Source organism: Hyperolius riggenbachi, chromosome 10, assembly GCF_040937935.1.
Source record: "Hyperolius riggenbachi isolate aHypRig1 chromosome 10, aHypRig1.pri, whole genome shotgun sequence".
Taxonomy (NCBI): Eukaryota; Metazoa; Chordata; class Amphibia; order Anura; family Hyperoliidae; genus Hyperolius; species Hyperolius riggenbachi.
The window spans coordinates 71,895,747-71,921,375 of NC_090655.1; the positions used below are offsets into that span (position 1 = coordinate 71,895,747).

General features: G+C 46.3%; 1 protein-coding gene across 4 annotated transcripts in view; it reads right to left on the reverse strand.

Moving 5' to 3' along the window:
• Nucleotides 1-25,322, reverse strand: part of LOC137533983 (solute carrier family 22 member 15-like) — a 538,432-nt gene extending 513,110 nt beyond the window's left edge. For all 4 annotated transcript variants that reach the window (XR_011024265.1, XR_011024264.1, XM_068255310.1 and 1 more), the window contains exon 1: nt 25,079-25,322. Coding sequence is in view for 2 of the 4 variants with exons in the window: in XM_068255310.1 (XP_068111411.1) it covers nt 25,079-25,162 (84 nt within the window). In the remaining 2 variants the exon portion in view is untranslated. The remainder of the gene's footprint in view (nt 1-25,078) is intronic.
• Between the last annotated feature and the right edge of the window lie 307 nt (nt 25,323-25,629).

The following is a 25,629-nucleotide window of genomic DNA, read 5'->3' on the forward strand; positions in this document are numbered from 1 at the left end:
GTGGTCGGTTGCCCCGTGTGCAACCCATCTTTGTGAGCATTCCCTTTTTTGAACACCTATACCTACCCATTCATCTGTGACATACTGCACAATTTGGGCTCCCGTTGTCTCTGTTTCTTCTCCTAGTACCGTTTATATTGTGGGAAATAATGGTTGTTTCCAACTGCCAAGCAAGCATCTACCTCTGTGCATAGAACTGTCAGTAAGGAACATTCCGCCCAGATTATCTGACAGGACAAAAGATGTCACCAGCAGTGAGAAATGTCAGAATGTAAATCAGGGAGAGGAAAGATTTCACAATGGGCAAACACTGACTAAATAATCTATAAATTACTTTGAAAGTCACGGATTTTGCTGCCCGGGGAGGCAGAGCTTAGCGCTATAGCTCTGCCTCTACTGAAGTCAATCTGCGTGTGGATCTCAATCTCTTCCCGCCCCTCTCGGTAAAGGAAGATAGAGAAGTGGGGAGAGGCGGCGATAAACAACAGTAGAGGCAGAGCTACAGTGCAAAGCTCTGCCCATTTCAGGAAGGGCTGCCTGCATTTTGCCCCGGGGATTTGGGGGGAGGGGGGGGGGGGTAATACAACCCTGTTCTGCCACGGGAATGAAGCGTTTCAACTCTACCTATATTGCTTAAAGGGATACTGTAGGGGGGTCAGGGGAAAATGAATTGAAGTTACCCGGTGCTTCTAATGGTTCCCGACAGAGATCCTGTGCCCGTGCAGCCACTCACCGATGCTCCGGCCCCGCCTCTGGTTCACTTCTGCAATTTCAGACTTTAAAGTCTGAAAACCACTGCGCCTGCGTTGCCGTGTCCTCGCTCTCGCTGATGGCACCAGGAGCTTACTGCGCAGGCCTAGTATGGTCTGTGCCTGCATCGTGCGCTCCTGGTGACATCAGGGGAAGCGAGGACACGGCAACGCAGGCGCAGTGGTTTTCAGACTTTAAAGTCTGAAATTCCAGAAGTGAACCGGAGGCGGGGTCGGAGCATCGGTGAGTGGCTGCGCGGGCACAGGATGTCTGTGGGGGACCATTAGAAGCCCTGGGTAACTTCAACTCATTTTCCCCCGACCCCCTACAGTATTCCTTTAAGACAATTAGAAGGTAAATAGAAGATTTTACTTTTGGCTTCAGACTCTCTTTAAAGGCAATCAATAGGCAAAACCTATTAAGTAAGCATCTAGGCAACCTGTAGGCATACATGAAAAAAAAGGGCGCCCGGAAATTTGGGCACCCAGAAATAGCCGATCGTAAAATAATCAGTACATTTTACTCTTGCTGTAATAATTATGATTACAGCTAAACCTAACCCTATTCTCACACAGAATCCTACCACTATCAATGCCTAACCTTAACCTCCTTAGCGGTATGCCCGACACGGTGCCTTGAATTACAATTCCCCCACAAAAAATTATAAAAGATGTAATGGCCCGACAAGTTGTAGCTAGCAGTAGGCTAGCTAGTCCAAGTGCCCGGCATCCCCTGATCCAGCCACTTATTACCTCCTCCCACCCCTCCTGGCTCCAGCGATCGCGCAGCCTCCCTGCACAGCTCCGGTCTCTCTATGGGGAGGATCCGGTCTGCGCATGACGTCATAACATCGGCGACGTCATGACATCATGAGTGATCCTACCCATAGTGAAGACCGGAGCTCTGCAGGGAGGCTGCACTGATCGCTGGAGCCAGGCTGGGTAAAGTATAATCGGGGTAGCGGCGGCGATCGGAGGGTGACAGCTGCTTATGCTAGCTAGCCTAGTGCTAGCTACAGTTTGTGGGGGCAAGAAATATTTTACAGTCTTCAGGGGAATTCTAACTGGAAAACCACCTGAGCGGCATAACACTCAGGAGGTTAAAAGGATACTGTAACAAAAAAACAAAAAAAAAAAAGTGTTCCTAGGGGGGATACTTACTCTGGGAGGGGGAAGCCTCTGGATCCTAATGAGGCTTCCCCATCCTCATAAGCCTCAAAGATCCAACGCTGGCAGCCCCCAAAATGCAGTCAACAAGCTTGTTGGCTGTGGCGCAGGCACAGTAGCCCCTGCAATATTTACCTTCCAGGCTCCAGCGCAGGCGCAGCTTTCCGATGGGCTCCGGTGGAAATAGCCACGCATGATTGGGTCCACTCTACTGCGCAGGTGGCTCTCACCTACATAGAAGAGCAGACCCGATCAGGCCTGGCCATTTCCGCTGGAGCTCATTAGAAACCGGCTACGGCAATTGCCGGCGGTCCAAATTACATTTTATATTATCTGAGCTAAAGCAAACGCCAGCACCCAAAATTAGTCACAGAGTGCAGTTATACCCATAGTTCTTATTTACAGCGCCCAAATTATCAGCGCAGCTCTGCACCCATTAGCGGTCTCGATTCCAGAACTACACATACCAGAATGCATCAGTTGACAGAGCACATATAGCCTGCCTATACAGCAGGCAAGCATGCTAGGCCCGTGGTTTGAAAACCAATGGTTGATCATCAAAAGAACAGAATGATGGGAAGTCTTGTAAACTCCTGCCCAGAGTCTTAAACTCTACTCACCCCTTCGTCCCTCACCAAGTTGCTCCCACTTAAAGAGGAACTCCAGTGAAAATAATGTAATAAAAAAGTGCTTCATTTTTACAATAATTATGTATAAATGATTTAGTCAGTGTTAGCCCATTGTAAAATCTTTCCTCTCCCCGAATTACATTCTGACATTTATCACATGGTGACATTTTTACTGCTGGCAGGTGATGTCACTGAAAGGAGATGCTGCTTGCTTTTTGTCAGTTTGAAACAGCTGTAACAAGGCTCCCACAGTGGGATGTCAGAACCATGGTCCTGACATCACAATGTGGGGGGGGGGGGGGGGGATGATCATCAATTTGTGAAAAAGAAGAAAGATTCCTCATGGGAAAGGGGGTATCCGCTACGGATTGGGATGAAGTTCAATTCTTGGTTATGGTTTCTCTTTAACAACAGTAATCATGAGATACCAGTGACAGGAATAGTGGGCACTGGTCTAGTGACAGTTGGCCAATGAAATCAGCTTGGTGAGGGGGTAGAGATGGGCACAACTTACAATCAGAATCTCACTACATAACAGGTGGAGACAGGATCACTGCCATAGTGGAAATGCATCTAATTAAGACTGCATCCATCATTAAAGCGCAGGGGAAATTATGACACAAGTTCTGCTTAAACCACACCTGAGTTTGCGTTTTGTGCTAATCACTAGGAAGACAAGCGGAAAATGAAAAAAAAAAAAAAAAAACTATATGATAAAACACATCGAAAACGTATATCTTTGCGTTCCCATTGACTTTCATTATAAGTTTTTGATGCAACAAAACCTGCGTTTTTGAAAACACATTTGAAAACGCATAGAAAACGCATATGCTTTTTTAGATTTGTTTTTTCCTGTGGCCCATAGACTTCCATTAGCGGCAAAAAAAAACCATAGCGTTTTCCACAACGCTAGCGTTTCTGCTAAGTGTGCACCTAGCCTAAAAGGAAATGAATATACAGTAACAGCCTCCATATCCCTCTCAGTTCAGGTGTACTTTACAGATTCAGGCTTCTTTTACACTGAAAATTGCAATTCCGATTTGAGATTCCATTTTCACTAGAGATTCTAACACCACAAGGGGAAAAAGACATCCAGAACATTTTACTTTTTTAAATCGCAAAAAATAAATAAAAAAAAGTGCATGTAAAATTCGCATCAGAATCACATGTAATGTGAAAGAGCCTTCAATGCACAATGCTGGAATACTGCTGGGTAAATGCTTTAATGAAAAAGTGTGCATTTAGAAGGCATTTATTTGTTGGCCGCTGAGGAATACTGACATATTATTTAGTATTTATATAGCGCTGCCATCTTTCGCAGCGCTGTACAGTATATGGTCTTGTCACTACCTGTCCCTCGGAGGGGCTCACAATCTAATCGCTGCATGTATTTTAGTCTAGGGCCAAATTATTTTTAGGGGGAAGCCAATTAACTTATCTGTATGTTTTTGGTATGGGGAGGAAACTGGAGTGCCCGGAGGAAACCCACACAGACACAGGGAGAACATACAAACTTTGTGCAGATGTTGCCCTGGCTGGGATTCGAACTGGAGAAGTAGCACTGCAGGGCGAGAGTGTTAACCACTACGCCACCGTGCTGCCTGACATAGAAGTAAGATGTTGCCAATGCATGGCATGAAGAATCTGTCGCAGTGAACTGGGCATTTCTCTGAACAAGGTATTTTGTTCAAATAGTAAGTGAACCTTCTTTTATCAGGTGGTTAGCTGAATGAGCTGTCAGGGCTTGTTCACACTATGAGCGAAACGCTCCCCATTTCCCTGGCGATTTTAGAAATCGCCCTAAAAGCGCTTGTGCAATGATTCCCTATGAGAGTGTTCACATATGAGCGGTTTGATTGTGATCTGCTTTAACCACTTGACGACCAGTGGATTTTCCTATGATCTGTGCTGCTCTCCAGCCCGCAGCACAGATCGGGATAGAGCCAGGGCGATCAGACTTACCCCCTTTTTTCCCCACCAGGGGGATGTCCTCCTGGGGGGGGTCTGATCGCCGCCAGCTTGCTGCACTTTGCGGGGAGGGGGGGGCTCTTCAAAGCCCCCCTCCGCAACGTTCTCGGCGCTCCCTCCCTCTCCCTCTCCCTTCCCCTCTGAGCTGCGCAGGACGGATATCCGTCCTGCGCATTGTAGGATAGGCTTCAGCCTATCATATGCCGGCCAATCAGAGGCCGGGGATCGCTGATCTGCCTTACGGCGCTGCTGCGCAGCAGCGCCGTATGATGTAAACAGCGGGGATTTCTTCCCCGCCTGTTCACATTTTGCTGGCGAGCCGCGATCGGCGGCTCCCCGGCTGTTCACGGAGACACCCTCCGTGAACGGACATGGAAAGGCCGCTCGATCGAGCGGCCGTTTCCATGGTAACCCGCAGACGACCAGTTTACGTCAATCGGCGTTAGCTGGTCGTCAAGAGGTTAAAAAGCGCTGCCTGTACCATTTTCTGAGCGCTTTGGCTCAATGGAAGGTATAGGGTAATCGCAAAGTGCTTGAAAAAGCGCTTTGCATAGCGATTTCCCAAGCGCTTATATGAATAAAAACATTGTATTTATTCATTTCCGGGTGAAAGTTCACTTCCTGACCGACGTCAGGAAGTGAAAAACATTGTTCTGCAAAAGCGATTAGAAAAGCGCTTACAAAGCACAGGGTAAAGCGATCAATTATACATAAAAAAAAAAAAAAAAAAAAAGTGCCATAAATTGCTCAGCGCTTGCAATAGCGCTGGCGATTTTTAATGTGAACATAGCCTTATCCATTTCGACTGAGCAAAGTGTCAGTGTAATCATCGTAAACTATCATAAATAATAAGGCAACTTCAACTGGACTTTTATATTGTAATGCTCATTTCCTCCCTCTCCACTCTGCAGAACCCGAGTCCTCACTGGGCTGCCGCTGTACACACACTCCAGTGGGTCCTTGTTTTGGGCTGGGGGGGGGGGGGGGGTCTTTGATTTTGGTGCAGTCAATTCACTGCTGCATGTTTTGACTTGATAAATTGTATATAAACAAACCCAAATACTGTTGTGCTTTCAGCTATCTAAAAACCATAAAGTGAATGTTTAATAAGCAATTATACACAATTATGGAATACTCCTAACACACGTCTTCTAGGGGTACTCGAGATCAAATTAACCATGTCATGATGTACATTGTAATCACGATTATGCATAAAGGAGTACTGTTCCGGAACACCAAATTTGTCCAGCTGAATCTACGTTTTTATTTAAGTAAATCAAGGATTATTAAATCACAGGAATAATGTGGTAAAACACCAATGGGGATTAACGTGTAACTGAGTATAAATAATCCTGTGACAACAATCCAAAGGTGTAAAAGCAGCTAGGGCTCAGCCACACTATAAGCGCCTTTCTGAGTGACTTTGTGATTGATTAGCGCTTTTTTAAAAAATCTCTTTCATTCACTTTCATTAAAATAGCAGTAAAAAATCGCGTACAAAAAAAATTTGCTGCAATTTTACACGTATGCGATTGCGGTGATTTTTACCATGATTTTAATGAAAGTGAATGAGAGAGATTTCTAAAAAGCGCTCAGAAAAGCGCTTATAGTATGGATGAGCCCTTAGTGTGCAATTTACGAAAAAAAAGTGCCTGTACAAAATCTTATTGAAATATATCATCAGCAATAGGGATATTAATATAATGAAAAGCAATACAGAACAGTAGAGTATTACCCAGAGGATGGATTGTAGATAGGATCAAGGACAGTCACCTGGAGATCCCCTAACATCTTGGTGCACATCGCAGGTACGCACGCTTCAGAGGCTAATTAAGTATTAAAAGCAGTCCCCTTACTTACAGAAAACAAACAGCAACTCCTAGCTACAACATTAAAGAGGGACCAACCTCCCATTACAAATTATTTTTTGTAATTTATTTACATTTATATAATTACCTAGTTGATCCTGCACTGCCTAGCAAGCAGAAGCTAACAGGCAGACGTAGGGTTTTTTCTTAGGCGATTCTTGTAAGGGCCAAGAATACCTATTAGAGATTAGAGGCGACTACACTCTATCCCCTATGCTATCAAGGCATTTTGTATTGACCTGAGGAAGCGGCCATGGCCCATGAAACGCAGTCAAATTGCTTTTTGAATTTAAAAGAAAAAAAAAAACTTTTTCCAATTGAACTAGTGTCTATATCTTTTGGAGGAGAGGTAAGCAATTACCTCTCTTTTTATTATATCATTGTTTGTTTGAATTTTAAAATACTAAAATAGGACACACATTGGGTGCCTCCATCCTACCCATTAACAGGCAGACGAAAGCTCTCAGACCGACACATTCACACTCCGGCCTCTTAACTTGTAATGATGCTTTGCATCACATGTAAATATACTGAACCACGTGGCTTTCCACTGGCCCAAATATGGTCAGTACCAGTGGCTGACAGTGTTTGGGTCAGTGGAAAGCCACACAGTTCAGGTCCATTTATGTGTAACAAGTCAGACGTTCCCATGGTGACCAGTCGCTGCAAGACAGGAGGCAGGGAGGAGTGCAAATATGCTGGGCAGAGCCTCCGTTTACCCGTAACCTTCTACCTGCTAGGCACTGCAGGATCAACTAGGTAATTCTGAATCCTCAGAAGCAGGGCAGTGGAGTCGCAGCAATTTTTGGATACCTGGAGTAGGAGTTTTCATAATCTGAGGGGTCAAAGTCGGATACTTTTTGTACCGACTAAACAGCCCTGGCTCAGAAGAAGCCAGTCTTCAGTAAATGCACCCCTTCGGCGCTGCCTGAAACTACCCGGCATCCCCACCACCGCCATGCTAAGAATTGCACTTCTAATTCTAAGTCTTGCACTTCAAGTCAATGCTCCTTAGCAAAGATAGTGCTCTTTGCAGTAAACTTTAGACAGTGATTAAATGGTTAAACCTGCAGACATCCAGTGCTCCTACAAAGATGGTGGTACCACAACCAAATATTAGTGAGACACTCGTTAGCATCCAAAACTTGAAACGCAATTTACTGGTACAAAATGCCACAAGCAAGTCAAAACAAAAACCGTGGATCCTGTACAAAAGGGACCCAGAACAAATACAATTGCCTTAATTCACTATTCAGTGACAATAAAAGTCAGATCAATCAGGAGATGCCAACTCTGTAGTTGCTCCAACCACTTCCAACTCTCTGCCATCATCACGGGTCTCATAGACCTGTGATTGTTACAAGACTGCACGTTTGGCTTTGAGCACATTGGACATTGAGATTTGTTACACATGCAGCCTAATGTTATTCTCACAGCCCTTCCACACTGGCACGGTGCAGCAAAGGTGCTACACTGCTACCGCAGCCTAATGTCTCCCTATGGGGGAGTTCACATTTCCCACGTTGCAGTACACTGCGCCGGAAGTCCCTAATGTAACGCTAGCGCAGACCTACGTTACCACGCTGCTCCTGCGACGATCTGTGTTGGCCTTGAAGTCATGTTAGTCTATGGCAAGAGTGTCAAATACAAAAGGGCTTGATTCACAAACCGGTGCTAACTGTTAGCATGGCTTTTCGCACGTTTTAGCATGAAAAAATGATTTTTATACGAAAATGAATATCGCACAAAAAACAATTATCGTGTAAACGTTCGCAAATTTATGGCGCGAACGCAACTGTTAACACGCGAAAAATTCAAGGATTTTCGCGCGCGATAGTTATCATGCAAAATTTTGCGCAAAGCACTTTTCACAGCGTGCCAACAGCACCATTTTGTGAATCAAGCCCAAAGTGGCCTGAAATTGCACACTGGGACCTAGTCGCGGGCCAACCTCAGTGTCTACTGGCCACCTTCTTCCCTTATAAACTTCTCTGGTGTCTAGTGGTCCCTCCTCCCCTATACAGTTCCCTTGTGTCTAGAGACCCCCAGCCACCCCTATACAGCTCCCTAGTGTTCAGTGCATCCCCCTACCTCGCCATATGGCCTTCCTGGTATTCTAGGTCTTTACCTCCAATACAGATTCCCTGGTGGTCTAGAGTGGGCCAAAGAATGCAAAGTGGGTAAACCACTTGAGGGCCAAATGTGATGGCTCTGAGGGCCAAATTTGGCCCACTGGCTGGAGTTTGACATGTATGGTCTATGGCGACGTGGGTTTTTTTTGTTTGTTTTAAAGTTGGCGTCACGGAAGTGTGTTTTTACAATACGCTTCCGTGCACTTCCGCATACCCTGAAGTAGGAAGTGACTGCAAGCACGCTGCAATTCCTGCTTGGCTGGTGGCCAGACAGGGAACACCGTGTACTAACGCAGTGTTCCCTGGAGGCCCGTTTCTGGTGGTGCGGCGGATGAGACACACCACATTGATGCTGCCAGTTTGCAGTGTGAAACCGCCTCAGCGGCAGCTCACCAGCCTGTGTGCCTGTCATCTCTCTCCCTTTTCCAATCATAATTATATAAAATACTGTACATGAAACTAAACTCCTTTTGTACCAAGCAACCAGAACAAGAGTTTTCTAATAGGAGCTGCATACCACTTTGAATTGCAAAAACATTCCAGTATCGCAAGCTATTTTAATGGCAGCTTTGTCTCTTTCCTATGAAAAGTAGAATTTCCCTTTCATTTCAGTTAGATAAAGACAAGGCTAAGATGGAAGTTTTTAACTGGAGGACGCATCCTAACAACAGCAATGTGGTCTTCAGAAAGCCTTGCTCATCATTCATAATTACCTGCTTTCAGAGCTCAGAGAAATACGTACTCTGCTCTAAATACATTTCACAGCTGGAAGGAGACATATGATGCATAGCAAGTTATGAGAGTGGTGGGGAGATCACATCCCTCCACCCACTCTCCCTTTCTTAGCCCTCTAACTCACCTTCTGCTCTGCATTTTATTATCTTTGCATCTCATTTTTACCATCTTACCGTATATACTCACATATACGCCGACCTGTGTATAAGCAGAGGAACCCACTTTTCCTAAGAAAAACAGGAAAAAGTGATTGACTCACAGATAAGCCTCCTCTCTAGTATAGCCCCCGCCACAAAGCCAGATGTGCCCCCAGTACAAATTACTGGTAGAGCTCCCCTACCCATAGCCAGTGTGCCCCAAGGATGATATAACTGTCTCAAGATGCCACACAGGAAGAATCCCCGATCTTAGCACCACTGAAAGGTTGCTGGCATGTTCTGCTCCAGATGCCGGGAGACACAGGCAGTCTTGAGCAGCGCACTCTGCATACCATGCATAGAGCTTAGCTTCTATATCAAAAAGCACAGAGGACAGGAAGCAAAAAAAAAATAAAAAAAAATTTCCCCTTCTTCTCGGTTAAAAAATTAACACACCACACACACACACACACACACTTTAAGGCCCCTTGTACGCTGGCATTGTGAACCTGCGTTGCGTTACCCTTTCTTACCGCAAGTGCGATGCAAGTCATTGGAGCCTTGCAGAGTTAATGCTGCGTTGCGATGCACCTGAAGCATCCAATCTGATGCAAAAGGCTGCAGCACGTTACCACATGAACGGTGCTTACCACACGGATCATGTAATGATGCAAGTCAATAAGTGATGCAGCCAGTGTGCACAACAGGAGCGTGGCACGCAGGCACAGACCAATCTTAGTGACACACTTCTGCTCAGCAGCGAGTATGTCACTAACCAGGGGGCGGCCCTATGCATATGACCCCGTCGATGCATCGTGAGGCGGAGTCAAATGAAGCCTCATTTCTGCAGCGCATCCATTTAAAAAAAAAAAAAAAAAAAAAAAAAATCTACTTACACAGGTCTTCCCTCCAGCCTCTGCCAGCTAAAATGTCCCTCACTACAGCTCTGCCTCCAGATGGTGACCAGAGTCCCCTCCGATGCAGATGCCGCGCTCGCATGATCTGGAGTGTTCTGCGCAGGTCCAGAACTACTGCGCCTGGAGGAAGCCCCTGGTAAGTAGAATTTTTTTTTGTTTCCTAATTTTGCACGGACCTTCCCCCTTTAAATAAAACAGAGGCAGAGTTCAGACCACTGCTGCACCTCAACACACTGCCCAAATATTTGTAAGGTCAAGTTCACAAGTCCGCTTTGTAATGAACCTGGTTATCTGAACGCACTTTCTACAGCGCATTTGTGGATAACGTGTACATTAATGAGCGCATTACCATGCTATGAAAAGTAATGTGCAGAGCGTGCCTATGCTGTAGCGTGGGCCTTAGGCCGGATTCACACTGCAAGAGCCTTTTTCTTGCTAATGTAATGCTTGGAGTGTGTTCTCACTTGAGCCATGTGATTTTATAAATATTTTATAAATATCACCCATATCATTGCATTAGCAAGAGCTTTTCAAATCACGAGTGCTTAAAAAGCTTTTGAAGTGTGAACCAGGCGTCAAACACACAGTGTGAATTCTCAGGCTTGGACTACACTTGTCATATCTGGAAGCATACACTATCTCCAATACACTATGCACAATGGTCTGTGTTTAAAGGACACCCAAAGCGAAAATAACTAATGAAATAAATGATTGTATCTATCTTCCTTCTCCTAAAAATGACTTAAGATATTCCACAGTTTTATTTTATGTTTAAATCTACTTTTTTAGTTTTAACTCTTATTTTTTTCCTCAATGACACATTCGTTGAAGTAGGCCAGAGCTATAATCTATGAACCATTGACCCCTTTTTAACCTTTACCAGCTCTCAGAAGCCATTTTCTGCTAGGAAAGGGTTTTATAGTTGGACTTTCTTATCAGTGAGCATCACACTGTAGTCACTTCCTGCCTGAGTCAGGACTGAGTCAGTGTTAGGATTCCTCCTGTGACATGTTCTGTCCATTGCAGGTGGAGCCGCAAATGGACAGTTCTGGTTTGTTAGTCTGCATTCGGTTGTGCATTCGCAATGAGTCACATTGTCATTTGCAATTGCTCTGCAGTTCTGGACAGCTCAGAATACGGTCATTATTCCACTGATGGTTTGCTGCAGCTAGCTGCAGCCAGATAGCCTTGAATTTCCTGCATGCATGTTCTTGCATAGTACTGCATGCATTTGTTATGAAGGTCTTTCAGCTAGCAAATGGTATTCCGGCCAGCACAGGATTGAGTGATCACCATTCAGCTGTGTGGAGATTTGCATGGTTGCATCCATTGGCTGATGCCAGCATAAAGGCCTGCCTCTCCCGCTAGACCCCGACCAGTCATAGTCTCAGCTCTGTCTAAGCTGTACGGAGTCCCTTGATCTTGTAAAAATATATTCCTTGTCCTTAGTTCAGTTATCCTGTGGAGCTACCTTGTATATTTCACACGGGAACATAATATACATACTCCTAGTATAGATTTTGTATTCCCTAGCCTTGTTCCCTGTATTGCTCCAGTTCCTAGCCAGTCATCCTTGCTTATGTTATATATCGGTTCAACGCCGATATATACATGTTAGGTCCGTCGTTTGTAGTTTCATTGATAGCTGTAAATTGTAATACGCTAGGAAATCATATCTATTGTATATTTGTCTATGTATTATGTTAGCCTGCCTTTTTACTCTGCTATTGCCCTGACGATTCTGTTCTGTCCTTCGAGGTAGCCATTGCTGTGGTTGCTATTGGCTACCTAACTCCAGTCTGTCTTGTATCTGTCTGAATGTTTGCCATCACAAGAGCAGCGCAACATCGCACTGCGCTGTCATTGCGTCTTATCAGAAGCCCAGAGCTGCAGTTGTTCTAGGCAGCCTGTTAGCCTCTTCCATTATATCAGCTCTCAGCCTTGTTGTGCTAGCTGGTCAGAAAGTATGACCCCCCAGCGTTACAGTCAGCCACTTGCATAACCTGATATTTAACTTTCAGTCAGAGAAAGAAGAAGAAGAAGAAAAAAAGAAAAAGAAAAAAAAAAAAGGAACACAGCATAGTTTTTAGTGTGCTTGGCACTTTATAAAACCCATGTCCCTGTCTAATCATGTCACATGTCACTTCGGGTATCCTTTCACCACTTCTTATTCCTGGACCAGAGCCTCACGTCCAAACTAGCTGCTTTAGGGCCCTTTTCCACCAGCGCGTTTGCGCTGGCTGAATCGCAAAAACGCAAACCGCTAGCGATTTTACAATCGCTACGGTTTGCTTTTTAACATAAGAATCGCGGTAGGTCATTTCCACTACCGCGATTCGTTTTTTACTTGATCGCGCCGCGGAGCGACTTTTGCCGCGATTTTGCTATGCAGTGCATAGCATAGCAAAATCGCGGCCGCGAACGTCGGGAAATCGCCGGTAATTGCGATTCAGCAATCGCTAGCGTTCAGCGTGAACGCTAGCGACTGCAAGTGGAAAAGGGCCCTAAAAGGTTCCTAGGCTTGAGATTACTGTCAGCACTAAAAGCCGCTGCCCCGATTGTGCACTCTTCCAACAGTCAATGATTGCTGTTACCAGTAATAATTCACATAAAGTTAGGGGGAATTAAAGTTCCAGTGAGCCCATTAAAAAAAAAAAATAGTTTTTAGGTTTTTTTTTTTTTTTAAGGTTTTAACCCCTACCAAATGAATAAACCCTTTGGGCTTGATTCACTAAGCGGTGCTAACTGTTAGCACGTCTGTGAAAACCCCCTTAACACGTCTAAACAAGCTTTTTGCGCATAAAAAAAACTTTACGCGCGCAAAACTTTATGCGCGTAAAAGTTTACGCGCGTACTGCACAGAGCGCAGGGCGCTCCGCGCGAAGTGCCCATTAAAGCCTATGGGACTTAGCGCGCGTAAAACTTTGCGCGCGTAAAACTTTGCGCGCGCAAAGTTAGCGCGCGATCTGATTGAGAAATCCAGTGCTAACCTACTTAGCACCCTGGTTAGCGCGTCTTAAGACTTTAGACGTGCTAAGTAGGTTAGCACCGCTTTTTGTGAATCAAGCCCTTTGTGTCATCTATACTTGGCCTTAGGATTCATGGACAGCTCGGAGACCAAACACTATGTAGCTGTATTGAAATGTTGTTGCCTAGCAATACATCTATACAGCACGGCGTCCCCAAACTGCGCACCCTAGCGAGTGCATGCAATCACAACACGCACAGACTGGCGATAATGATACGCTACATGTCCGACTAGTGATGAAATATGGCATGTATGGTATTGTTTTAATCAGGACAAGGCAAATAATGTATTTTGGAGGTGCTTTACAACTTTGGCACTTGTCATATAAAAATTAGGAAGTGGGAAACAAGAAAAAAAATGTGTAATTTTGCGTTTATGCCTAATTGTCCTCGATAAAGTGCCTGTGAAATTAAAAAAATACTTGGGGGGGGGGGGGGGGGGGGAGAAAAAAAAATCTCCCAAAGATAGCATAGCATGTCCTGAAAAAAAAACATATATGCATCACTTGAATGGCACAGGTAATACAAAAGTTATTGCTGTATAAATAGTGAGTAGATAAGTCAAGATTGTCAGGAACCAAAAAACCCCGGAACCTGAAGTGGTTAAACTACATTCTGCAGTAGCTAATGACTGTCAATGTAAAAACAAACACACTGTGATATGTTGCAAGATGAACACTTTTTCCCCACATGCAAGTATGAACCATGTCACTGACTGACATCGGTTCTCAGCTGTAATTCGATTTTGCATGCAGGAAAACGCGATTTTGACAAGTGTGGTCTTGGTCTTAGCCGTACAATACCTCACTTTCAGTAACTGCTGACACCATAAACACAGGAAGTGTTGGAAAACATCTAACAGGAATCTAAACACATTAGAAGCCTGACTGAGCATATGAGCTATAAACAAAAAAGGAAGTTATATGGCTAAAGTTCAAAATAAAAGAGAAACTCCACCCACTGACATTTAGCAAGGTGGGTGAAGGTGAGCACAGGATGTTTCCTACATACCAGTCCAGCAGATGTCACTGGAACAGACAGTCCTGCAGTGGTTACCTGGCTGAGTTGTACTGAGTTGTAGAGTCATTCAAATCAATTACGGCTGAATTTACACCGTGCGCATTGCATAACACAAGTTATGTGTAAACTGCTATGGACACTGCACACATTAATGCAAATTTGAAGGGTAAGTATCATACCTAAAGTACCTTTTATCACAAGTGGAGAGAAGGCTCTGGATAGTAAAGGTCAGGGCTGTCCAAACTTTGTAGTGTAAAGGCCAGAGTGCTAGGGCCCCCCGAACTAGCGTAATTAAACACAATTTTAGCTGATTGAGTTAGGTACACTATGCCTGTGACATTTTATCAAATAAAACATTTCCACAGGAAATAAACCATATACTGTGTGTAGTTAGCACGGTGGTAGCTGCTAATCAGTGGCTGTTACTGCTGCTGGCATAGTGGCAACTGCTAATCAGTGGCTGTCAAGGCTTGTTTACACTGTGAGCGTTTTGTTTTTTTTGGCGATTGGCGATTTTTAAAAAGCGCCAAAAACCACTTATGCAATGTTGCTCTATGTGAGTGTTCTCACATGAGTGATGAGCTTTCTTTTCCCAGCGCAAATGCGGGTCCTGCACCATTTCCTGAGCGTTTGCTCTTCAATACAAGGTATAGGGAAATCGCAAAACGCTTGAAAAAGCACTTTGAAAAGTGATTTTATGAGCACTAAAAAAGTTCAGTTCCAGGTCAACGAGTTCACTTCCTGATCGTCTTCAGGAAGATAATCTCAAATCGCCAGACAAAAGCACTTAAAGCATAAATCGCTCTGAAAGCACAGGGAAATGCGCTTTTCTCACAAAAGCACTCAGGGCTTGCAATTTATAATGTGTGGTAGGCCTAAACGATTTTATTGAATTGCACGATTTCTGCCAGAAATTGCGATTGATTCGATTCTCGATTTTCAATGCGCCATGGATCAGCAAAGTGATGGTGAGTATGAGTTCCTCCAGTATAAATATCCACGTATAGGTGCCCCCAGTATAGTTTAGCCAACTACAGGTGCCTTAGGAAAGGTGTGCTAGCTATAGGTGCACCAATATAGGTAAGGCAGCTATAGGTGCCGCAGTACAGACTAGTGAGTATAGGTGCCACACTACAGGTTAGTCAATGTATAGGTGTCATGGTACAGGTTAGCCAGTGTATAGATGCCGCAGTACAGGTTAGGCATCCAAATCTTCCCCCCCCCCCCTTGTGTATATAGGCAGAGCCCTCTTTAGTGCTCTATATGGCTAGATCCTTCACCACTTAGTGTTTCCATATGTCTCCATGGCAGCAACGGCTGGCAGCAACGGCTGGGTTAAGTCCCACCCACTTGACCCCTATAGGACCCATATTATAAATTCCCCCTTCAGACTCCCCCCCTCCGTCTTTTTTCTGTCCTCATCACCTCATCGGACCCGATAGGATGTAATGCTGCCACGTGAGTCCTTACCTGCCGCACAGTGCTTGCCTCGCCTGTGTGAGGGCCCCTGCTGGGAGTCTAAATGACACAGCGCAGGAGGAGTAGTCCGTTTCTGGTCACGGACAGGCAGCGGGCCAGTGAGGTAAATCCTCCAGACTGTCGTGCCTCTATGTGGGTGGCTAATGGCCGCCCGGCGTCCTGCTCCAGGTACTAAGAGTGAGCCGGCGTGCGTCTCACAGTGCGCTCCGCCGGCGCTGACGTCACTTCCGGTTTCGTATAGCCAATGGGCATTGAATCCTCCCCTCTGCTCTGATTTGTGGGCTTTCAGTGGGGAGGGAGATTTAAGGCTGCAGTCAGTGTATAGCTCTGGTCATTCTGTTGAGAAGGCCAGAGCAGATGGACGCAGTGGGAGCACATTATTCAGGAATGGAGGATTCAGAAGGTAGGGGATCATCTTCTGCTGAGGCTCACTCAGTTAGACAGGGATAGGTATTCATGGAATGCTAAAGCTATATTTATTTATTTTCTGCGGCAGGCGCTGACAGTGCGGAGCGGGAAGTGCCATTAGATGATCAGGTGCAGGTTATAAGGTAGGCTTACTTGGCAGCCATCATTAGGTAGGTAATCTTTCTTTTTTTTTCAGGAAGAGGCGAAGATGATATATGTTCTTCTCTCATTTCAGCCCCAATGAAGAAAGAGAGAAGAGGAAATCGAGTAAAGCCGGCCCTTCACAGCCAAGTGCAGAATCTCAACCTCGCAGGCAGACCAGACAATCACGGTCTAGGAGCAGATCTCGATCGAGATCGCGGAGACGCTCCTCTTACAAAAGAAGACGATACAGCAGATCACCAAGTAGGGATCGCTATTCTTATCATAGCTCGTCAAGGAAGAGATGCTGGGCTTGTGGAGATCGGGTGATGCCCGGGAAACTGGTGTGTCAAGCATGCTTTACCTCTATGGCAAAAGAGCCTGAACAACCGAGGGACATTGCCGAGATGATCAGAGAAGCGGTACAGGAATCAATGAGTTCCTACATAGCTGCATTGCCCTCATCCCAGCCAAGACAGGAGGAACCATTGCCAGAACAACCAGGCCCTTCTCAACCTATGGAGTCGGAGCCAGAACCGGAGGTTGGCTTTAATTTTAATTTAGTCCAACCATATATACAGGCAATCAGAGAAGCAATTAATTGGCAAGAGGATCAGCCACAGGAAGCAACGACATCAGCTCAAAGGGAGTTCTATACGCATCTAAAGAAAATCGGTGAAGCCTTTCCCGTTAATTGAGGCCATACAGGAACTTATCTGGGAGGAGTTCAAGAAAGTAGATAAGAAAACAATCCCGACAAATAGATTTGGTAAACTTTACCCCATGGAAGAGGGTAAGTTAACGGTCCTGGAAGAGCCTCCAAAGGTGGACGCAGCAGTGGTAGGTCTAGCGAAACACGTCACCCTACCCAGAGACGACTCAGCATCATTCAATGATCCACTTGAACGTAAGATAGACTCTGAATTCAAGAAGTCATACCTTTCTTCTGGTAGCGCCTGTAAACCGGCCATCGCACTGACGTCAGTGGCTGAAGCACTAAGATCATGGACTGACAATATTGAGGAAGCACTCAGAGCAGATACCGATAGGGAGGCCATTATCGCGGCCCTAGACGACTTCAGACTTACAGCAGATTTTATCGGAGAAGCATCCGTAGATGTAATCAGAAGTTCTGCTCGGTCAATGATGCATGCAGTGATTGCCAAGAGGGCCTTATGGCTTAAGTCATGGTCAGCAGACGCTACATCAAAGAAGGATTGGTGCACAATCCCTTATGATGGAAAGAATCTTTTCGGCAGTGACGCGTCACTGGTGGCAAATCGGGACTTATCCCACAAGAAAAGAAGACAAGAAGGAACACTTTCCAGAGAACTTCTTACTCTAACAGGTTCAGGAACACGGGCTCATATCGCCCCGGCAGAGACTTTAAAAAACCATGGCAGAGTTCTCAAGCTTCCCTTATGAGACTCAGCAAACAGAAGAAAACTGTTCAGGTCCCTACGTCTCAGAAATCGTTTTGATGTTCAGACCGTCCATGCATCACCAGTAGGGGGAAGATTGCTACTCTTCAGAGATGTATGGACGGAAGCAGTCAAAGACAAGTGGGTGATACAGACTATCACAAGGGGCCATCATTGGAAGTTTTCAAGACTGCCCCCCAACATTTTCAGACGAACAAAGATTCCAGCCTCTCAGGAAAAAAAAGAGATTCTAAACCGATATGTGCAGGAGTTATTAATAAAACGGGCCGTGATACAAGTACCACAGAGAGAGGAAGGATTGGGAGTATATTCATGCCTCTTCTTTGTCAGGAAGAAAACTGGAGAGTTCAGACCGGTCATGGATTTAAGGAGACTCAATTCCTTTATAGACCTCGAACGCTTCAAGATGGAGACATTGCACACAATCTTGAAGGTGATACTAGTAGGAGACTGGGCACTTTCAGTAGACCTGGAGGATGCATATCTGCATGTACCAATAGACCCAGCCTTTCAGAAATATCTAAGGTTCACTGTGGGAGAACTACACTTTCAATTCCAGTGCCTCCCATTTGGGATCTGCACGGCCCCAAGGACTTTTTCCAAAATACTCCTAGCATTAGTAGAGACACTAAGACTCAAGGATCTCAGACTGTACCATTATCTGGACGATTTGCTCTTACTACATCAGGACAGAGACACCATCGTTCAACACAGACAGATTCTACTTTCAGAATTACAGAGGTTCGGCTGGAAAATCAACTTCCTAAAAAGCCAGCTGATGCCAACCACGGACATTACATTTCTAGGGGCACGTCTACAGACAACACTAAACACAGTCAGCCTGCCCGAGAACAAACAGGAGAGGATACAGAACCTGGCAAGAAGCATGATTTGTTCCTCAAGAGTATCGGCGAGACAATGTCTCAGCCTATTAGGAACTATGACCTCCACCATAACCATGACAAGATGGGCACAATGGCATATGAGGCCTTGGCAGCTGGGCTTCCTGTCTCAGTGGTCCAGCAGACACATGAACCAGTCGATAATAATAACAAGGTTAATGAGAGACAGCTTACACTGGTGGACAGACAAGCGAAATTTAGCAACACCATTGCAGATTCAGCAGTTCTCCACGATCACACTTACCACGGACACCAGCCAGGCGGGTTGGGGTGCGTGCCTAGGCCCACAGACAACGCAGGGGCGGTGGCAGCGACAGAACGTTCATGTACCAGCAAACATTCTGGAGATCAGAGCGGCATTCCTAGCACTGTCCACATTCAAGAATCAGCTAATGAACAAGGATGTAATCCTGCGGATGGACAACCGGACTGCGGTCGCCTATGTGAGGAGGCAGGGTGGTACCAGGTCAAGGACACTGCTGCAGGAGGTGGCGCCAATATTCCACCTGGCAGAGACCTGTTTCAACAGTCTAACAGCAATATACTTACCAGGCCGGGAGAATATCACAGCGGACTTTCTGAGCAGAACCGTATTAGACAACAACGAGTGGTCCCTCAATCCACAAATATTCCACAACATCTGCAGGGAGATGGGAAATCCTCAGATAGATTTAATGGCGACTCCGCAGAACAAGAAGTGCGAGATATTCATGGCCCGACGGCAGACACCAACAGCAGTGGCAACAGACGCGTTGATAGCCCCTTGGAACTTCTCGGTGGCTTACGTGTTTCCACCCGTTCCTCTAATCCACCGCTTACTGATGAGATTGATTCGAGAGGACGTGACCTTAATAGCGGTGATTCCGTTCTGGCCAAGGAGGCCATGGTTCCCGCTCCTGTGGAGTCTCAAGGACCGTCAGCCATTACTGCTCCCGATATCACCGGATCTACTGACACAGGGCCCGGTCGCTCATCCAAATCCAGCTACATTAAAACTGGCAGTATGGAGATTGAAAGGAGGAAACTGGAGGCGATGGGCTGCTCAAGCAACGTCATCAACACAATATTGAAAGCAAGAAGACCAACCACCAACTCTTCATATCAGAGGGTATGGGCAAGGTTCGAGGACTTTGCAGTCCAACTAGGATTTAACCCTTTACAACCAGGAATAACAGAGATCCTTCAATTCTTGCAGACTGGTCTGGAGAAGGGCTTAAGCTACCACTCATTGAAGGTCCAAGTCTCGGCCTTATCAGCTCTTACGGATCACAGATGGGCCTTGCAGCCACTGGTGGTTCAGTTCTTGAGAGGTGTGATGAAGGAGAAGCCTCCGATCAGAGCAGTATTCCCGAAATGGAATCTACCTATGGTTCTGGAAACCCTTTCAAAAACACCGTACTTTCCACTTGAACAGACAACACTGGTACAGTTGACATACAAAGCGGTGTTCCTGGTAGCTATGGCTTCGGCAAGAAGGATATCAGAGATACAGGCATTAGGGTGGGAGGAACCCTCACTGACCTTCTTTGTGGATAGGGTCGTCCTGCGCCCCATCCAACATTTCATTCCGAAGGTATCTTCAATTTACCATTTTAACCAAGAGTGGACCTTGCCAACATTATATGAACAGACTAACTCAAACCCACATCCACTGGATATCGGAAACGTACTGAGGGCATATGTTGAGAAAACAAGAGATCTAAGGAAGACAGAGAGACTCTTTGTGATTCCTTCAGGCTACAGAGCGGGTCAGGCAGCTACGACAAGAACCATTGGACAATGGTTGGTCAACACTATCCAGATGGCATATAGGGCTAATAACCTAGCACCTCCAGAGCAGATAACGGCACACTCCACGAGGGGTTTGGCGGCATCGTGGGCCGCTTTCAACAAGGTTTCTCCAGAGAAGATCTGCCAGGCGGCCAATTGGTCCTCAATCAACACGTTCATGAGGCACTATAGAGTTGATCCGGCTGTCAATACTACCCGACAGTTTGGCTCTGCTGTGTTAAATGCTGTATAATAAGCAATAAATTGTGTGTTAGCATTACACCTCATCCCTCCCTGTGTTTATTCTAGTTAACTCCCAGCCGTTGCTGCCATGGAGACATATGGAAAGCAGAAAATTGGATACTTACCTGACGGTAATTTTCCTTTCCAGATGTGTCCATGGCAGCACAAGGCTCCCTCCCAAAGATTCGGTGATTCGAGTCACATAGACGGAGGGGGGGGGGGGGGGGGGGAGTCTGAAGGGGGAATTTATAATATGGGTCCTATAGGGGTCAAGTGGCTGGGACTTAACCCAGCCGTTGCTGCCATGGACACATCTGGAAAGGAAAATTACCGTCAGGTAAGTATCCAATTTTCCGCTATATAGTCAGAACCCCCCCCCCCTTAGTGTATATAGCCAGATCCCACCCCCTTAGTGTATATAGCCAGATCCCACCCCCTTAGTGTATATAGCCAGAACCCACCCCCTTAGTGTATATAGCCAGAACCCACCCCCTTAGTGTATATAGCCAGAACCCACCCCCTTAGTGTATATAGCTAGATCCCACCCCCTTAGTGTATATAGCTAAATCCCCCCCCCCCTTAGTGTATATAGCCAGATTCCCCCCCCTTAGTGTATATAGCCAGATCCCCCCCCCTTAGTGTATATAGCCAGAACCCACCCCCTTAGTGTATATAGCTAGATCCCACCCCCTTAGTGTATATAGCTAGATCCCCCCCCTTAGTGTATATAGCCAGATTCCCCCCCCCTTAGTGTATATAGCCAGATCCCACCCCCTTAGTGTATATAGCCAGATCCCACCCCCTTAGTGTATATAGCCAGATCCCACCCCCTTAGTGTATATAGCCAGATCCCACCCCCTTAGTGTATATAGCCAGATCCCACCCCCTTAGTGTATATAGCCAGATCCCACCCCCTTAGTGTATATAGCCAGATCCCACCCCCCTTAGTGTAATAGCCAGATCCCACCCCCCTTAGTGTAATAGCCAGATCCCACCCCCTTAGTGTATATAGCCAGATCCCACCCCCTTAGTGTATATAGCCAGATCCCACCCCATTAGTGTATATAGCCAGATCCCACCCCATTAGTGTATATAGCCAGATCCCCCCCTAGTGTATATAGTCAGATCTCACCCCCTTAGTGTATATAGAAAGATCCCACCCACCCCCCTAAGTGTAAATAGCCAGACCCCCCCCCCCCCAAAGTGCATATAGCCAGATCCCCCCCCCCCCCCTCAGTGTATATAGCCAGACCCCCCCCCCCTTTAGTATATAGTCAGACCCCATCCCTTAGTGTATATAGCCAGATCCCCCCCCCCCACTTAGTTTATATAGCCAGATCCCACCCCTTAGTGTATATAGCCAGTTGCCCCCACCCCCCTTAGTGTATATAGCCAGATCCCCACCCCCCTTGCCACCTCTTCTCCTCCTCTGCTCCCAGCCCCCTCCTTCAGTAAAGCTGCAATTTCATTCGGCTTTACCGCTTTGCAATGCCACGCGGTGAGCTGCAGTGCAGAGGGAACAAGTGACAGTGTACACATAGTAACGCATGGCCTGTACCAGGAAGGGTGACATCACTTCCTGGTGGCCAGCGTTACCAGGAAACACTCGCTGCCTCCACCATGGCTCACCCCGTGGCTTTGCAATGCGGTGAGGCATGTGAAATTTAAACTTTACTAGTAGAGGTGGGTGGGAGCAGAGGAGGAGGCCGGGAGGAGAACAGATAGCAGCGGCGAAAACCACCGCTTTGACGATCTGAAGATAGTCTTGGGCCTGATCATGATTTTCGGTTTAAAACCGAAAATCGTTCCAGCCCTAATGTGAACTAGGCCTTACTGCTGCTGGCACAGTGACAGCTGCTAATAAATGGATGTCACTGCCACTGGCAGCTGCTAATGAGAGGCGGTTACTGCTGCTGGCATAGTGGCGGCTGCTAATAAGCGGCTTTTACTGCCACTGGCACAGTGGCAGCTGTTACGGCTGCTGGCATAGTGGCGGCTACTAATGAGATGCAGATGGCCCCTGCATGCTGTACCACAGCTACGGGCTGCCGTATGAAATGAATAACCGTAGAGAGCTTTGGGGGCCACCAGAAATGGCTCAGCGGGCCTCATTTGGCCCCCGGGACAGACTTTGGACATGCCTGGTATAGAGAGCCTTCTCATTCCTCCGTGCACCACATCAATCCTTACTTATCAGCTGGTAAAGCTGCAAACAGATTGACACAGCTTTACCAGCAGAGGAATAGCAGGCCAGGCGGAGGAACAGGAAGGCTCTATACTATCCAGAGCCTTCTCTCTACTGCACTGGGTATCAAACCTGAAGTGAATTTCCTACGCTACGTTCACACATGCCACGGTGCAACTGCCCTGTGGCAGGACAATCACATCACACCATTTCCCCTTGCACATTACCCTTCAGCAGACTTCCTGCTGGACAGGAAGTACGTTACTGGATTACCGCCACACCGTCAGTTCACACATATCGCATTGCAATTGCATTGCTGCAAAATCCAAATAGTAGGAATGAATCATGCAGTAACGCACTGCAGACTTAGCGGAGGCTTAGCAATGACTTAAGGCAAAAGATCAGATCCACCAGGATGGATTTTCAGATCTGCGGATGACTGCTTGATCTGCAGATGAATGTCAGTTAAATCATGTGTGTATGATGATCTGCAGATCTCATAGACTATCATTGCAATTTGCAGGAATGGATTTTTGGTAGGAACAGATCTTTTGCAGATACTGATCTTTTGTGTCTGTACAGCATCTGTGTGTGCAGCATCTTGCAAAGATTTTTTTCTGATGTGGAGTTCAGCTCCATAGAAAAGACTGTGTAGAGTATGGGCTCTCATACTACATGAAAGGTGGTAAGATTGGTCTGTGATCTTTCATTTTCCAAAGACTATAGTCTGATGTGTGTATGCACCCTTAGCTACTTCCATATCCCCACAGTGTGTAAGGAAGGAGCCTCAAAGGACACCTGAAGGGAGAGAGATACGGAGGCTTCCATATTCAGATCTTTTTAAAGTGGACCTGAACTCAGAAATTCCACTCTGCACTAAAAGATGAGCAACTGCATAACAACCTTTAGGATAGGAACACACTAGGCAGTGCGGGAAAGGTAGCATTTTGCTGCATATGCGTTTGTGCGTTTTCTGTGTGTTTTAATGCGTTCGCGGTTCGCATATATATATATAAAAATCGCATAGGAGTTTTGTATGCTTTTTTTTATGCAAATCACTAGGAAATCAACAGGAACCGGACATACCAAACTTTAAAAAAAAAAAAAAAAAAGCATTAAAAAAAAAACCTGCATAAAAACCGGACTAAAACACAATACCTCTGCAACACCATATACTTTCAAAATTGAACTTACTTGGGGCTTCTAAACCCCTTCCCCCTCAAACATCCTATCCTCTCATCTCCCCCGCGGTTCACTTCCTGGTTTTTGCGACTTTAATGTCACAGGCCACTGCCCGGCCCTAAAGTCGCAAAGCCCAGGAAGCCGCAGCTGGGACTGGAGGATAGTTTTGTCCCAGCGTGGGCACAGGAACTCTGCGGGGGTCATTAGAAGCCCCAGTTAAGTTCAACTCTTTATTTTTTCCCATTACTGTACTCCTTTAAGGGTGTTGCTGTCAGGGCTGTGGAGTCGGTACAGAAATCTTCCGACTCCAACTCCTCAGTTTTATGAAACCACGACTCAGACTCCAACTCCGGGTACCCAAAATGGCTCCGACTCCAACTCCTTAGTCTAATACTTGACCAGTATGAATGAAACATTCCTGCAGAGGGTAGAGCTCCTCTTTAAACTTTCTCTTCTATGCCCATTCAAAGTGGATTTTAAATTCTGTTGGCATTGGTAAGGCTCTGCACTCCCATCCTCTGATCTCTTTCCTATTTACTTTTGGATTTATAACTGTGACAGAAGAGAAAGAACAAGACAACAAGTTCATTTCCAGCACACAGGGGTGGAAGCACACAGCATATGAAAGGTTTGGAGCCTGCCAGCCTGCTGTTTCATCTGCACTGCCTCCAGCACTATAGAACACAGGGACATCTATAATCAGAGGGCACTTTGCTTACAAGGATTCCATCCTTCATCTCCTCTGCTCCAATAGAGACAGTAGGAGAGAAGTTGCGTCCCAAGAGGTTCTGCAGCAGCAGCACTGACTTCTTACAGGCTGTCAGAGACCTGAGTGGGCTAATGAGTTCCCACCTCTATTAATAGACAGACGAGATAGGCTATGAATGATTCATGCGGCTGGGAAGAGCAGCAGAATGACTGATGAGCTGGATCAGCACTGCAGCTGCACCCATCACCCAGCCTACAGACAGACCGACCTGCAGCAGCACCAGGAAGCCAGTCAGCCGCCTCTGACACCGGCCGAACTCCCCGACTGCCAGGAAAGCCTCATCCAGGTCCATCTGCCAGTCACAGCGCGCAGCCAGCCATGCTGTTTACTACTGACGTCACGCACGTGGAGGGTGACGTGTCAGAACCCTCAGTCACGGCAGCCAGGGAGGATCAAGCCTTCGCTGGGCTCTGCCGAATGACGTCTGCTGTGCTAAATGTCCCGGACGTCAGAGCAACAAGCTTCTCTGCTCCGCGATTGGCTGCCTCGTGATCCGGGCCCCGCCCACCTCATACCTCATCATCCCCTGTGTATGGATTTGGGTAATTGCAGCTGAACATTAGTGGAATGTGACTCAGCTGAAGTCACTGTGGTTTAGTAATGCTTTATTATTGTTCAAGTTTAGTTTCACATTACATTTTATTGAAGGGAACTCTAGAGAGAGTGTTGTGAGCAGAATGGGGAAGATTAGGCATAAGGAGTACATATTACTGCAGCGCCGTTCAGTTTGGCGCAGGGAGAGTCGCATGACGGCTCTCC